Below are 15,517 nucleotides of genomic sequence, written 5' to 3' on the forward strand. Positions count from 1 at the left end.
GTTTACAGAATAGAGACTATGATAATTGACAAGAAATATAAATAATGGAGAGAAAAAAGGAAAAAAATAAGAATAGAGAATAATGAGGTGGTTATATTTAAAGAATATATATTATAAGGGACACACATTATAAAGAAAACTGAAGAAAATGGCATAGAAAAATAAGAATACAGAAACGAAGGATCCCTCATTAAAACATATTGTTCATACAATACTTTAATTGTTTTTATAACGCCACGAGGGTAAAACAATGGTTTAAAAGTCAGAGTTGCTCTCTATACACACAATTGTTTCTATTCAAAATAGACTTTAACACATAATAATAAATTTGGTGCATCACGTACGGTTTTAAATGTTAAATTGATTTATCATTTGCTAACAATCTTCGATGAACAAGTCAAGAAATTAAGTCGTTAAAATAATATTGAAGTTTAAAAATGATTTGATCTATTGTGAATTTGGTTTAATATGTTTTCTTTTGGATACATATTTATCAATTATGGACATTTGACTTTTGACGATACGTTATATGTGGACCTATTTAGATTCACCGAGTGTCAATACAATGTAACAGGTCCATAAATAACGTATTGAATATGAGTGAAAATGTACATGTGTTCCTATAACGTAACCTTTTTTTATATATATTTCACTGCAACTGTTTGCAGCTTAAAACGACTATCTTTTCCATGTAGGAAAATCTTAATATACCATAAGCTCTATATCAATTGATTATATGCAACTAAACATGTCTGAGAAAAAACCTGTGACATCTTTTATTCCTTAATCTTTGCAAAACATATATTTCATATTGATTTGTATATCAGTTGACAAACATGCATATAACTTACAAAGAGGTCATCTCAAAGTAGAAGTCTGCTATTAATATATTTGAGTTAAAATCTATTTGAGATAAATAAAAAAAACACCATCCTTAGTATTTGGAATAATTCATGATGTTTGAAAATTGAAAATCTATAAAAATAACCATATAATTGATATTCATGTCAACACGGAAGTGCTGACTGCTGAGATTGTGATACCCTCGGGGACAAAACGTCCACCAGCAGGCACTGGCATCGACCAAGTAGTGTAACGACCCACAATTCCAAAAAGTTGTGCCGAATATAGCTAAGATAATAAAATTATATGCATTATCTGTTTGTTTTTTCAGTAATGAGTTTTAATATCACTTTGATGTCGTTCTCCTCTTTTGTATGGTCATTTGTGCCACTACTTTGAGTTTTCTAATTTGATAATAGCAGTTATGAAAACCTATGATAAAACATCTTTTACGAATCTGTAAAACGAAAGAAGAATTGTTTTGTACATTAAGTCGGAAAATCATATTTCTCCGATATTATCTTCAGGTCAGACGTAATTTGACGAAAAGGTATTCCAATTGACATATTTTTTTTGTCCATTTTGAATTTCATTTTAGAATAAAAACGCATATTCCACAGATTTGAAGCTCTGTTGAAAGTGTAGTTGCAATGACAGCAATTTCAGATGAAGAAAAAAACTACATTATCATTCAGGTCATTTTGACAGGAATTTCGCCATTTGCTGTGCGTAAAGTATTCGACAAAGAATTTCATCCTTCATGCTTGAAACAATTTATCAGAAAAGAACTCCCAACGATCTATCAGCTGAGAAAAAAGGGAGTTTTAAAACAACCACAAATCGATCTTCTTGATCCAAAAAAGGGTATGATTTTTTTTAAACATTACGTTTTATCTCGAATGGTTTATTGTTCATTTGTTAGCGATGAACAATTATGTGTACCTTTTTCACAATATGTTTCTGTTTATGTCGGAAAACTCTGTTGCTGTTTGCAGGCGACAATGATAAAATAAGATCGACGTGGTCCTGAATTATCTATACCATTGTCCATATGGGTGAGATTTTTTTTGTGTTCTGACGTATCTTGTTTGAATTTATAGTATCACAATATTGCTTATAAGTAAAACTTGAGAAGAACAAAACACACTCATACTGTAATCAAACTTAATTTCGCGGATCTACATTTCACGTTTCACCCTTTCTAGTCCTCGTTGCAACTTTTAAATTTTGCGATTTTCTTTTTACTTGATGTAGTGTGATAAGGAAAGGTCTTGAATATTCGTGACGATCTATATTCGCGTTATATGTCTACTCGTGAAAGTAGCGAAAATAAATTGCTCGCAAAAATTAGTTGGTTTACAGTATGTTTTTTTTTTTGGTAGACTTCACTTAAAAATGAGAGATATTTCGTTAACGTTTGAGTAAAATTTAAAAATAACACTTTTTTCTAGATTTTTTGCGCGTTTCTGGAATGTTCCGTCATCTGGAACGTTCATACTCCGAGTATGAAATACTGAACTCCAAGACGAATTCAAAACGGAGAAATCCATGAAAAACTAACCAAACCCTACGCTATCAACATGACCAATCAACGAACAAGTGAAACACAGCTGCCATATTTCTAACTTGTGACGAGTATTTTCCGAAAAAAGCCAGGGATGTATAATTAACAATGATTAAGCCAGATTTTCTTAAAATTGTAGGCCAGGTACCTTCATCAACACAGTTTGATGTTTCGTTAATGCTTTGTATGTTGAAGAACTTTACAGATATTTGTGTTTATGAAAAGACTCCGGATCCGGAAGATACAAGTGTTGCAGCTGATCTCAGCAGAATTAAGCATTATAGAAACGATTTTGCTCACCTTAATGAAAGTATCTTATCTGTAGAATCTTTCAATTTAATTTGGACCGATCTGACTGAGGTAACATTATGTATTTACTAATATTTGTCGAAAATATTGTACATTGTTTGCTTTTTATTATGCTTTCAGACTCTCTTTATTAAAAAAAAAATATGGTTGTAATATCATAGAAACATATTAAGTTCATCATCTTAAAGACCGAGCTATATATCGTTCCTTATTCGGATTTTTGAGTATCCAGGAACAATATCGGATATTTTAAACGCCCTTTTTATGTAAATGTAAAAACAAAGATGGGACGGATTTGAGATTGTATAAAATAAACTTTCGAGTTATATTCGCGTTCCATACGATTTTACCAACATTTCCCTTTAGTGACAAAATTAATATAGAACCAATAAAAACCCTACACATCGACAAGTAATTGTGCCAGATTATTAGACATAATCTGATACAATGTTTGATTCTCAAGCCTTCCTTTTAAATTACACCGAATCTTAATTTTCTTAAGATATCATCAATAGGTTAGAAAGTAACACATCAAGATAATGAACAGAAACTGTTTGAATCGCATGAACTGCTAAATACATGTAGGCAGGGCTGTGTCGACAGAGTAAGAGTCTTCTGCATGGAATGCGAACTAATGCTTAGTCAAATATTACGATCAGTTAAACTAAATACCATACGAATATACTACTATATAAAACTAGAGAGAGACCGTTTAAAGTGATTTACAAAATTATTCAAGAAAATATTTGCCTTTGTATTACAGGCCATTAGACGTTTAGGTGGAACAAATTTGTTAAGAGAATGCCACGAAGTGAGTAAAAAAAATGGAGAGTTTAGATGAAAGAAATTATATTTGTGAGATTTTCAGCGAGATGCAAAGTAATAGGAAGGAGATACAAAGATTAAAAGAAAAACACAGATGGGAAAAAGATTTATTAAGAGCGGAAGAAGAGGAAAGAGCTCAATTGCAGGAGTTAAACATGCATAAATATGACATTGGTAAGTGTAATTGTATCATAGGATATCAAACATTATAATGATCATGATGAATTCATCGAATGTGGCTACTTTTTAAAATTATATATAACTCTTAGTATTGCACAATCCTTTGATCCTTATGTAAAATAACACAGTACTTACATCAAGGAACGCACTAACTGAAACTGATTTACTTATGACACAAAGCTACATCATGAAAAACGTAAAACCACAGAAACGATTCTCCTTTTGCTGTCAAAACCAACTGTTTGTATGGTTAGCCTGCAACATGGACAAATAACTCTCATCTCCCTGTAAATTCGTGGCAGTCCAAAGCAATGGTCAAAGTAGATATTGATCAAATTTTGTGATTATCAGACTTTCATCTGGTAGTACATATACATTTAAATATTTTTTTATAAGCAAATGCATTTATCAACATCAATTTACTTGCAGGAACTTCTTAGGGAGAAAGATAAGAAGTTAGCAATATCCTTTAACTCTATTTTCCGCTATATAGATGACGTTCTTTCACTAAACAATTCAAAATTTGGTGACTATGTGGAACGCATCTATCCCATCGAATTGGAGATAAAGGATACTACAGATACAGTTAAGTCGGCTTCATATCTTGACTTACATCTAGAAATTGACAATGAGTGTCGGTTGAAGACAAAACTTTACGACAAAAGAGATGATTTCAGCTTTCCAATTGTGAAATTTCCATTTCTAAGTAGCAACATTCCAGCAGCACCCGCAAACGGGGTATATCTCCCAATTGATACGATATTCCCGTGCTTGCATTTCCTATCATGATTTTCTTGATAAAAGGGTTACTGCTCACAAGGAAGCTATTAAACCAAGAGTTCCAAATGGTGAAGTTGAAATCATCCCTTCGTAAATTTTACGGACGCCATCACGAGTTATGGAATAAAAACCGTTTCACAAATGATATCGGATATGTTCCTTACGTCGTAACTACAATCCCCTTCCCTTTCATGAATTTGACCTACCGAATTAGACTATTTACCGGATTTGTAATCACATAAGCAACACGACGGGTGCCGCATGTGGAGCAGGATCTGCTTACCCTTCCGGAGCACCTGAGATCACCCCTAGTTTTTGATGGGGTTCGTGTTGTTTATTCTTTAGTTTTCTATGTTCTGTCATGTGTACTATTGTTTTTCTGTTTGTCTTTTTCATTTTTAGCCATGGCGTTGTCAGTTTGTTTTAGATTTATGAGTTTGACTGTCCCTTTGGTATCTTTCGCCCCCCTTTCTTTTACAAGATCATATTGTGTAACAATTTATTAAAATGAAAAACTTTTTTTTTGCAGAGAAAAACATTGAAATTAAACGAAATTGGAGGAAACAACTTCACAGTCAAAAGTTCATTGAATCGAAAGCAGCACTTAATACCTTTGAGACAATCCTACATAACAGATTTGTTGCAATTTCTGGAGTGTCCGGATCTGGTAAATCAAGTGTGGCTCAATTTATAGCCTTGCGCATGTCAGAAAGTCATGGATATTTTGTCGTTTCCGAATGGCCATCGTTCTGTAGTGATTTTCCTGCAATGAATAATTATGAAACAACCTGCCCCAAAATTTTATATCTTTATGACGATTATTTTGGAAAATTTTCGATCTCAGATCAGGACCAGTTTGAATTGAATTTGATGTTTGATAGAATGAAACGTATAGCAGCAACTAACATAAGGTGCAAGTTTTTAATTACGTGTAGACCAAATACAATCAATGTAAGCAACATAAAGCACTATCTTCCATCTATTGTAGAGTGTGATTTGCACTCACCGGAAATGTCATTATCAAGAGAAGAACGTCAAAAGATCTTCGACTTATATATCCCTGACAATGATGAGGTCAATGGTTATCAGAATAACAATTTTTTACTAAGTACAAAACAGCTACCATTACTTTGCACGTTATATAGAAAACAATTTTGTAACAGTATAGAAGATTTTTTCTTAAATCCTGACAAAGTTTTAACAGATAAAATTAATGAAATGAGAGAATCAGAGAACTTATCATATATCTGTTTCGCTCTCTTATTAGTTGCAGGAGAACTCCATATAACAACATTGAAGGATGAATATACAAATTCCGAGGGCTATACTATTTTACAGAGCGTCATAGCAGAGTCAGGTTTTAAATCAACACCGAAAAGTCGGAAGCTATTACAGGCGGGATTTGAATCGATAGAAGACACATATGTTAAAAGAGAAGGAAACAAATGGTTGTTTATACATGACAAAATACACGAAAATGTTGTATCGAATATCGGCACGAACTTTATACGAAGCATATTAAAACACGCTAAATATTCATTTATTGAAGACCGAATAAGACTAGAATCCTATAAATGTGAGGACAGTAGCCCCAGTGCTGTTATCATTTTAAATCAGACTTATAATGAACAACTCTTTAAAAGACTTTTAAAAGAAATTTCGCGTCAAAATAAAAACGTTTTTGTACACATACAAAATAGAAATCCAGGGTTTAGAAATGCCTTCATAGAATATCTCAGAATTCATCTGACTGAATTCTGCGTAGAATATTTCAAAACACCACTTTTCTTATCGTCCAATTTGGGTTATGATGACTTCGTCTTATTCATAGTTGAAAAATGGAAAGAGCAATCTAGACCTTCATTAATTTATCGAATAGAATCACCATTATCTGCAGCATGTTCAATGGGACATATTAATATCGTTAAGATTTTGATTGAATCATCCACAGGAATGGACTATTTTAGTAGATATCCAACATTTGCAATTGACGTTGCTTGCAGAAATGGATACAGTAACATTGTCGAGTTATTACTTTCACATGGTATCTACTCAGATCTTTCCACTGCCCTTCAAAATGCATGTCAAAACGGCCACAGTGAAATAGTGATACTTCTTCTGAATAAAGAAACATTCTATAGTAACGGGCCTTTACTTATTGCTTGTGAACATGGACATGACGAAATTGTCAAGATTTTACTGAAACACAATTTTCCTGTCAGCAATAATGGTGACATAAATACACGTGAACCGTTATACTATGCTTCAATGAAAGGACATATGAATATTGTTAAACTATTATTGAAAGCGGAGGCGAAAGTAAAAGAGCATGATATCAGTGTTGCGGAGTGGAACGGCCATGAAGATATTGCTGAATATTTACGAGGACATATGAATCTGGTCATTTAAATACAGCGGATATTCTGTTAAGAACATATGATTTGCTCATTGTTAAAGGTCTTGCGGTAACCTATTGATGTTAAGTCATTTGGTCTCCTGTGGACAGTTGTCTCATTAACAATAATGCCAAATATTTTTTATATATACATAGCTCTGCTACTGTTATTTGCCTAGCTTCAGCTACAATGTATGTTGTTTAAGAAAAATAATTATCGTTTGACACAGAGCGTTGTTATTTGACGATAACAAGCCACTCGTATCTTAAACGTCCCATAGCGAAATTCCAACATCGTTAAAATACACTCTTGGTATGTTACATATGATTTGTTTTCAAATTGCATAGTACTTTTTTTACAGTTGAATTCCAAATATAAGTATATGCAGGTGTAAATGTTATTATTATTCATACTGTAAATTCTTGAAAGCTTTATGATATATAAACAAACACAATCAAGTGTCTTGGGCTCGTCAATTACTTAAGTGACGTTTATGACAAAATGCACATCCGGTGCAGTAAAGATTGCACCGTTAATGTAACTAGTAGGATGGATGTTATATATTTATTCTAGGGGTATATAACTTAAACAATAGCTAAGTATTTTTGAACTGTCTCTTGTTTTTATTTGGAATACTATACAGGGGCCGGAGGGAATCAAAAATAGGAATCCCCTTCGTCTAAAGCTATATATGATTTCCTTGTTCAAATTTTCCTTTACTTTTAGTCCCTTTTGGTGTCACCATCTCTATAATTATGATTCTTGAAAAAATGTTTAATTATTGACATTTAGAAAATTAAACTGATGTCCGATTTGTTTTCAACGAGTTGTTTCTGAACAACGGGAACAAAGAGTTGTTTCAATTTTCAAAATACCAACTAAAATCATATGTTGTTTCTACATTAAAAAATGCCGGTACTAAGTCAGGAATATGACAGTTGTTGTCCATTCGTTTCATGTGTTTGAGCATTTGATTTTGCCATTTGATTATCGACTTTTTTTATTTTTGAATTTTCCTAGGAGTTCATTATTTTTGTTATTTTAATGTTTTCATAATTATTTAATTGTTTCCAGAATGGCTATCTATGAAAATGCTTAAACAATGAGCAAAGGCCATACCGCATAGTCAGTTACAAAAAGTCCCTGAATTACAAAATGTAAAACAATTCAAACGAGAAAACTAACGACCTAATTCATGTACAATATATTTACGAAAAACAAATATGTATCACATCAAATAACGACAACCATTGAATTACAGGCTTCTGACTTGGGACAGGCATTAAGGTTGTCTTAAATAACATCTTGCAATTAACAATTAAAGGTCATAGCGTTAACTTTACGACAAAACAGATAATTTCTATTTTATAATTATAAACTTTCAATGTTTTCCAGCAGCTCCTGCACACGGAATATATATATATCCCAGGTAATTATATAATGTAATATTTCCAGGCTTGCCATTTCTATCGTAATTTCTTTATTAAAAGGTTACATTTTACCATAAAGCCATTGCTTCAAGGGGTTTTTAAGTTGTTAATTTAAAAGTATCCCTCAGACGGTTTTACGGACAACATCAAACCTTGTTGACCTTTCGAATTTCAGTGCCAAACATGACTACGGATATTTTGAACTGGTCGTAACCACAAACACTTTTTTCTATCGATTATGACATTAGTTAAACTGTCCACAGTTTAAAGAAAATAACATTAAAATTGAACCACAACATGTTTACTCATCTGTCATTCCTGGCTTTCTAAGTTTCTTATACATTGACCTAACTGTTTGTGTCTGTATGTTACACTATATGTGTGTAATCATTATCTTTCATAAATGTGATTTTGAAAAGTCAAAATGGTGAAATATAGTTTCTTTTTTGTGTACTCAGGGCAACATCCTGCATTAGTATAATATTACATAAAGGCGCATGAAAATGTCACATATTTCCTCAACATTTTGTTCAAACTAGGCTTTCAGTGGACATTTTCTGAAGCTATTGACATTAATCAGCAAATGGAATTTTTTTTTTAGTGTCTTTCGGCTCAATTTCGTCGTAAAATTCAACCACCAAGTTCGTGCACCAAATATTTTGGAAAAAAATAACAATAATTGCTTGAAAACTGTCTGGTATGGATATACAAATAAGGAAAATCATACAGAAAACAGCCCATACTACATTCATTACACAATGTTCATGATCCTTCGAACACACTATGGAGTCTATATATGTTTTAATCCTGGGGTCAACACACGAATTGTATTGCACATTAGCTCTGATTTTTGAAATTTCCACAGGAACCAAAATGCGTTTGTTATTGAAATTGTCCTGTCGGCGTTTTTATTTGAGGTTATGAGATCATCTTTTTTTTTTTTTTAAATAATTATGATTTCCGAATGCTTCCTTTGTATTATCTCTTTGTGTTGTATAATAGATTAATTGTGCAACATGTGGAGCAGGATCTGCTCATTCTTCCGGGCCTTGGGAACCTATAATCATCCCAATGTTTGCGTCGGGTTTGTGTTGCGTTTTGTGATTTGTTTGTGTATTGTTAATCAATTGTCTGTGTTTTTCTCCTTTCTTAGCCATGGTGTTGTCAGTTTATTTTCAATGTTTTTTTTCTTCTAAATGTCGCCCCTTTGTATCCTTCGCTTCTTATATTCTGATTATACCTGAATTTTCGTATTTTATTTTGTAATGGTGTTTAATGTTTAATTATTTGTTTATACGTGATTGGTTTTCTCATCAAAATTGCTTTTCTAATACCTCTAACTAACCAACTTTGTCTTGAAAAAGAAAACTTAAAAGGCCGATTTTCCATGTGTTCTCTACATCGTAGTCCTTCTCTTAGTCATAAATACATAACACGTTTAAAGTTGGTTTATTGAATACAGAAAAGTTTATATATGTTAAGTTTCAAAATTAGACTGATTTTTTTTATTACCTTTGTTAGTTATATAGAACTACTGTTTTGCTTTAATGCAAGAAGCAAACTAATCATGATTTTATACCAACGGTACTCTCAGAACAATCGTGTTGAAAGGTTTCTTACACTCATCAGTCAACAACTTTTTTTTTAAAGTTTTTACAAACAGCAAGTACCGTTTGTGTAGGACGACTTTCTGATTTGATATTCAAGAACGTACATTTCTTTTCACGATTTTTTTTTATTAAAAAAGTATAGCTAATTCTAAATAAGTTTACTTATCAAAATAATAAATCACAATAGTAACGTTTCAGTCTTCACTAAGAAAGTTTTATATTGGCGCCATCATGATTTGGTAACAGTTATTGAATATATATTCCAATTGTCGAAGGCTTCTCACGCCCATTTTGCTGCAATTGTGACATTAAAATGAGACTTAAAACACCGAATATAAGCAGCACGCATGATGCTTACCCATGACAAAAAAAACAAACAATGCCTCCTCTAGTCTTCAACTCATTTAACTAAAATTTTGCAGAAAAATGACACAGGTGTTAATGTTGCATGTGCACCTGTTATTATGAAATTATTTGACCAGTCATATTTCTTGACTTTGAAATTATTCATTTTCAGCAAAGTTTTTGAAGAAGTTTAACGTTTTGTATAATCAACTTTTACTATAACTGGTCAACCCCGATCCCTATCCTTTCCAAAGGAATTGCTAAATATTTTGTCCGTTTTGCACCAGTTTTTTGTGGTATTATTTGAGTATTTTTTTTTCTCAAGTTTTTAGTCATTTCTATGTTTCTTAATAAATTATTAAAACATTTAGATAATCATTACAATAAATGAACCTTTCCGAGCAACCAGACATTTGAACCTTTGGAAATCTTTTTTTTTCATAATTACATGTATACTACAATTATGATCGACGCCTTGGGTAAAATATGACTTAACGTACTGAGCTAATCTCATTATGTTCTAACACCAAGCGTAAAGGGATATCTTAAGTATATTGTTAGGAAAAACACAAGACATCTTGTCTCATAATTTTCTTTATTAATCCAACTGTTAACAGAAAGCAGTTTTCTTAGGGCTCATTGTTCTAAAAAAAGAAAATAGTTATATTATTTATGCTTTCTACAAATAAAATAGACAATCACATGAATCCCTAAATAAAGTAGATAATCACTAGCTTAATTATAAAGTGTTTAACATTCATATAATGGTATTTAGGATGAACTATGAATAGAAAAGATCTAGATATTTTTTGATTTTTTTGTATGATGTAATTTGGGAATTAGGGAGGAAGTTGGTGGTACAATAGAGAATGGGAATCAATGAAATGCTGACTGCTGTATCATTATTTTAACTATTATGTCTGTTTTGTTCACACATTGTTATTAATATAATGGAATTTGATGCGACTGTACTTCATACAAGTAAGAGGTTAAGCATGCTTGAACACCAGGTTTAATCCACCATGTCATTTTTTCTAAATTTGTTGTACCATTCAAGTCAGGAATATGACAGTTGTTATCCATTCGATTGATGTGTTTGAGCTTTTGATTTTAACATTTGATTAGGAACTTTCCGTTTGAATTTCCTCGGAGTTCAGAATTTTTGGAACTTTCATTATTTTACTTTTTTTGTATGGTAAATATATATGCATACTAATCATTGTGAACAACCAATGGTAAATGAAATAATCAGGACTGTTTAATCATAGACGAACAATGCAATTTTGATTGGATCACGTCATGCACGTTGTGGTTCGATCTTAAATCGTTAAATGTGGAAATTTGCCAGTTCAGTTGTAAAAAGAATCCGTAAAATTAAGGCAAAAATTAAACAAAACCAAGTCCTTAATGCACTCAATTACTGCAAATTACATAAATGGTAAGTACAAAGTTCTTCAAGATGTAATATAAAATTTAGTATGATATTATTACTAACTATCCACCAACGACTGAATAAGCAGATGAAAACAAGTATATTTAACCGCACGTCCAGCAATAATGAGTATAATTAACAATGTATACTAATCTATAAGATACATCGTAACGAAAAACAAAAGCAATGAACGAAAACGATAAAGATCAGAGACAATCACTGCATTACAGACCCCTACAAAAAAAGACTAAAGAATATTTCATTTGCAGTGACTGAAGATGAACCAACTTTATCTCAGAAATATTTTGTTAAGACAAGCTCTAAAGGAGTTCACAAATGTACATCTAACTTAGTCCAAGGGGTGACATTGGTCTAGTTATAGCTGGTTATTCTCATCTCATGGTAATTATTAGTTATACTCACCCTACACCTTATGGCCAGTTCCAACACACACAAAAGACAGAAAAGCATCGTCCGTGTTTCTTTCCATTCTCTTTACAACATTTTTTACACTTTCTTCTCGTAAATGGCAGTATTGCAGTGTTTAGAACACTTCAGAACCCGTACACTGTTTTTGGGTTCCGCCCCTTGTACTTCATTCACTGAAAGGTGTATTTGAAAGATTTGTAGCAACAAAAGACGTCTTACAAGTAAGTCAAATATGTCACAGCAACATTGAACATTGATTTTTTTTTACTTCTTATAGATAGAATCTTATTAATTTCACCCCTCTAATAATTTGTAAATGGTTGAATGCAAAGGTTTGATTTCAACATGTACAGATTATGCATTATACACATGTGCAAACATATGATTGTGATCATAATATTTGTATACGGTGCAGGAAATGCTAACCCTTTCTGAGCACCTGATTTCATTCCCGGTTTTTAGAAGAGTTTGTGTTGTTCATTATTTATTATTTATGAACAACACGTTGATGTAAATGTCCTTTGATTTTTGAAGCCTTTGTTTACTCCTTGGTTTTGAGTGTTATTGTCTTGTTTGTGTGTGTGGTTACAGGTGAAATAAGCATACAGATATAAAAATATTTGATAATTTGCACACTAAACATGTTATTTCTCTGGCAACAATTTTTTTTTAAAACTGACGTAGAGATGGAAGAATAGCAATAACAGCAAGGCATCTTTGCATTTGTTATTTTCTTAAAAAAAACAGTGTGTTTACGTATTGTGTTCAATAAAATTCACTCATCATATCATTTAGTTTTCATTCTATTATAGGAGTAAACGTCAATTACCTATCAATAAAAAGAAACCAAAAAAATTAAAACATTCAAGCTGCTAAAACAAATGTTTTAATTTCACGTATGAAGTAAACATACTAGATTAAATGATGTGCGTAAATATGTTCAAGTTTGATATCTCAATCGTGAAGGCTCACTCATGACTATGTCTTCACATACATTTCTTATAAGAGCATGTCATCTGGTTTGCACTTAATTTATTCTATGTAAAGCATTTCGAATTATGATACTTTCTTTTGCAATTAAATAGAAAACGTTTTTCAATTTACCATCAAAATCAATTCAAAATTTGTATTAATGTCAAGCCTATAACCTACTAAAATGATGATGTAATGCATCACTCATTTCTCTTTCACTCTCTGTTGATTAATGAGCAAAAATAATCAAATGTAACGTTTATTTATAGATTTGAGACTAATTGTAATTTATGCTTCTTCAATATGCTTTCTGCTTGTTAAGGACCAGATAACAGGTTTGATCTTTCGTCAGTCCTTTTGGAGCTCTTGGTTCCCTATCCTTTAACGATGATGTTCTTGTGCTTGATCCAAAAACATGCTAGACTTCTGTGTTGAATGTTGCTATGATTATCTGTTGTTGTCATTTAGCTATTTAGTTTAGATTTCTATTTAACTTCTACCTTTTTGACTTTTTTATCTGTTTTTCATTTACAAACAAACTTTCCATTATAAAGATGATAAAGGACATTATTTAAAATTAAAATAAAACCTACACCAGCATGTTTTATGATCCAAATATATATTCAACTGAATAATAATAACCATTTAATATTTTTTTTAGTAATTATGATTGCAAACCAAATGAAAGTTTCCCACAGATTCATCCCCTCTTGGTTAACATATTTAAACCTTTGTCTGTACATTATCCCATTGCATAAATCAAATAAATCTTTGTAGTTTTCCTTTCACTGTGACCTGTAGATTTTGTCTAATAGAAATCTATAATCTATTGATGACGATTTGTCATGAAACAATAAGATACTTGATGATACAATGTTAATTTAATTTTGAATGTAACGCGTCTTCTGATTGGCTGACGTTATTTTGTTATCAGCACAGAAACATAATTTATTCATATGATCTTGACGTCATCAACGTTTTTTCATGGGTTTTCTACAGATTAAAATGGAATTAAGAATTCCATTATAAGAAATAACTGTGATAATTTTCTGTCAACTCGAAATAACTTTAAACATGTGGTGCACACTGTTAAATAACCCGCTACGCGCGTTATTCAGTGTGCACCACATTTCTTATGTTATTTCTTCATAGACAGAAAAAATATTACAGACATTCCATAAATAACAAATAAAGCATGTAAAATAAACAAATGTGTTTACTCACCACATGAATAGATCAGAAGTAAAACAAACATTGCTCCAACAATAGCTAATTTCTTCATATTGAAATGGTTTCCTAAAAAATAATAAAGTATTGTACATGGATTTTCTGTGTACCACAACTATCAGTGGAGTTTTGAGCGTTAACACATCTGTTAAACCCTACAACATTTTTTCGTCGAGAGGCTTTCGGTGGTTGCCATATACCGTAAATGTTTTTTCGTTTATTGTTTTTATAGTAAATATCAGCCGTTAGTTTTGTCTTGTGGTCTTCAATGTACAGTTGTTTCATTTACATGATTGCCATACGTCTGAACTTTTTATGTCCATTGCATAATGTTTTCTGGTCTGTTCGTCCGTTCGTTCGTCCGTCTGTTCGGCTTCATGTTAAAGTTTGTTTTGTCAATGTAGTGTTTGATGAAGTTAAAAGTCCAATTAACTTGAAATTTAGTACACATGTTTCCTATGATATAATCTTTCCATTTTTAATAACAAATTAAGAGTTTTTATCCCACTTTCACGGTTCACTGAACATAAAAAATAATAGTGCGAGTGCGGAATTCGTGCTATAATATACATCAAATAGTTTCATCCCTTTTTATTCCTGAGACTGTATTTACTTATTGCCATTTGCATTATTTCCAATAGTACTGTAGTTAAATAGTGTAATAAAAGCTTTCAACTATTTCAAATTAAAAAAAAACACATTTATATAACAGATGATTAAACAAAGGAAATAAAATTGAGAAAGGGAATGGGGAATGTGTCAAAGCGACAACAACCCGACCATAGAGCAGACAACAGCCAAAGGCTTTCTAAAATATAAACAGTAAACATATGAAAGTATAATTACCTTGTTTGCTCTTTTGTCGAAAGTATACAAGTCAGATGTAGTTGCTGAACACAGTTTTGCGTCTGAATTTATAGTACACAGTGTCCTCCTTTACATCACGATAAATTGTTACATTCATCTTATGCTCATATGATATAATGGTGGCGAGAAAAAAAATATAATCAATTTTGTGTATCCTGTTTATTTTTTCACAATGTTTCCTTCTATATACATTCACTTTTTTCTAAAACAAATTTATTAAACAACTTCACAATATTATGACATAACAACATAATTACTAAATTACAAAAAAAAATGCTTACTTTTGCACTGGATAAACTCAACCAACT

General features: G+C 31.7%; 1 protein-coding gene and 1 long non-coding RNA gene across 2 annotated transcripts; one reads left to right on the plus strand and one right to left on the minus strand.

The window, feature by feature from the left end:
• The first annotated feature begins 1,447 nt into the window (after positions 1-1,447).
• Positions 1,448-7,614, plus strand: LOC134687347 (uncharacterized). The gene is made up of 4 exons (XM_063547565.1): positions 1,448-1,707; positions 2,547-2,767; positions 3,480-3,715; positions 5,031-7,614. Exons 3-4 carry the CDS (start codon positions 3,541-3,543, stop codon positions 6,908-6,910), a joined length of 2,055 nt encoding a protein of 684 aa, XP_063403635.1. The 5' UTR covers positions 1,448-1,707; positions 2,547-2,767; positions 3,480-3,540; the 3' UTR covers positions 6,911-7,614.
• A 3,246-nt stretch (positions 7,615-10,860) lies between these two features.
• Positions 10,861-15,295, minus strand: LOC134686238 (uncharacterized). Its single transcript, XR_010101569.1, has 4 exons — positions 15,189-15,295; positions 14,340-14,411; positions 12,138-12,316; positions 10,861-10,926 (listed from the first exon to the last, which is right to left on the minus strand). It is a non-coding gene; the product is annotated as an uncharacterized LOC134686238 (long non-coding RNA).
• Positions 15,296-15,517: the final 222 nt, after the last annotated feature.

This window comes from Mytilus trossulus, chromosome 10 (assembly GCF_036588685.1).
Source record: "Mytilus trossulus isolate FHL-02 chromosome 10, PNRI_Mtr1.1.1.hap1, whole genome shotgun sequence".
NCBI classification, from domain to species: domain Eukaryota; kingdom Metazoa; phylum Mollusca; class Bivalvia; order Mytilida; family Mytilidae; genus Mytilus; species Mytilus trossulus.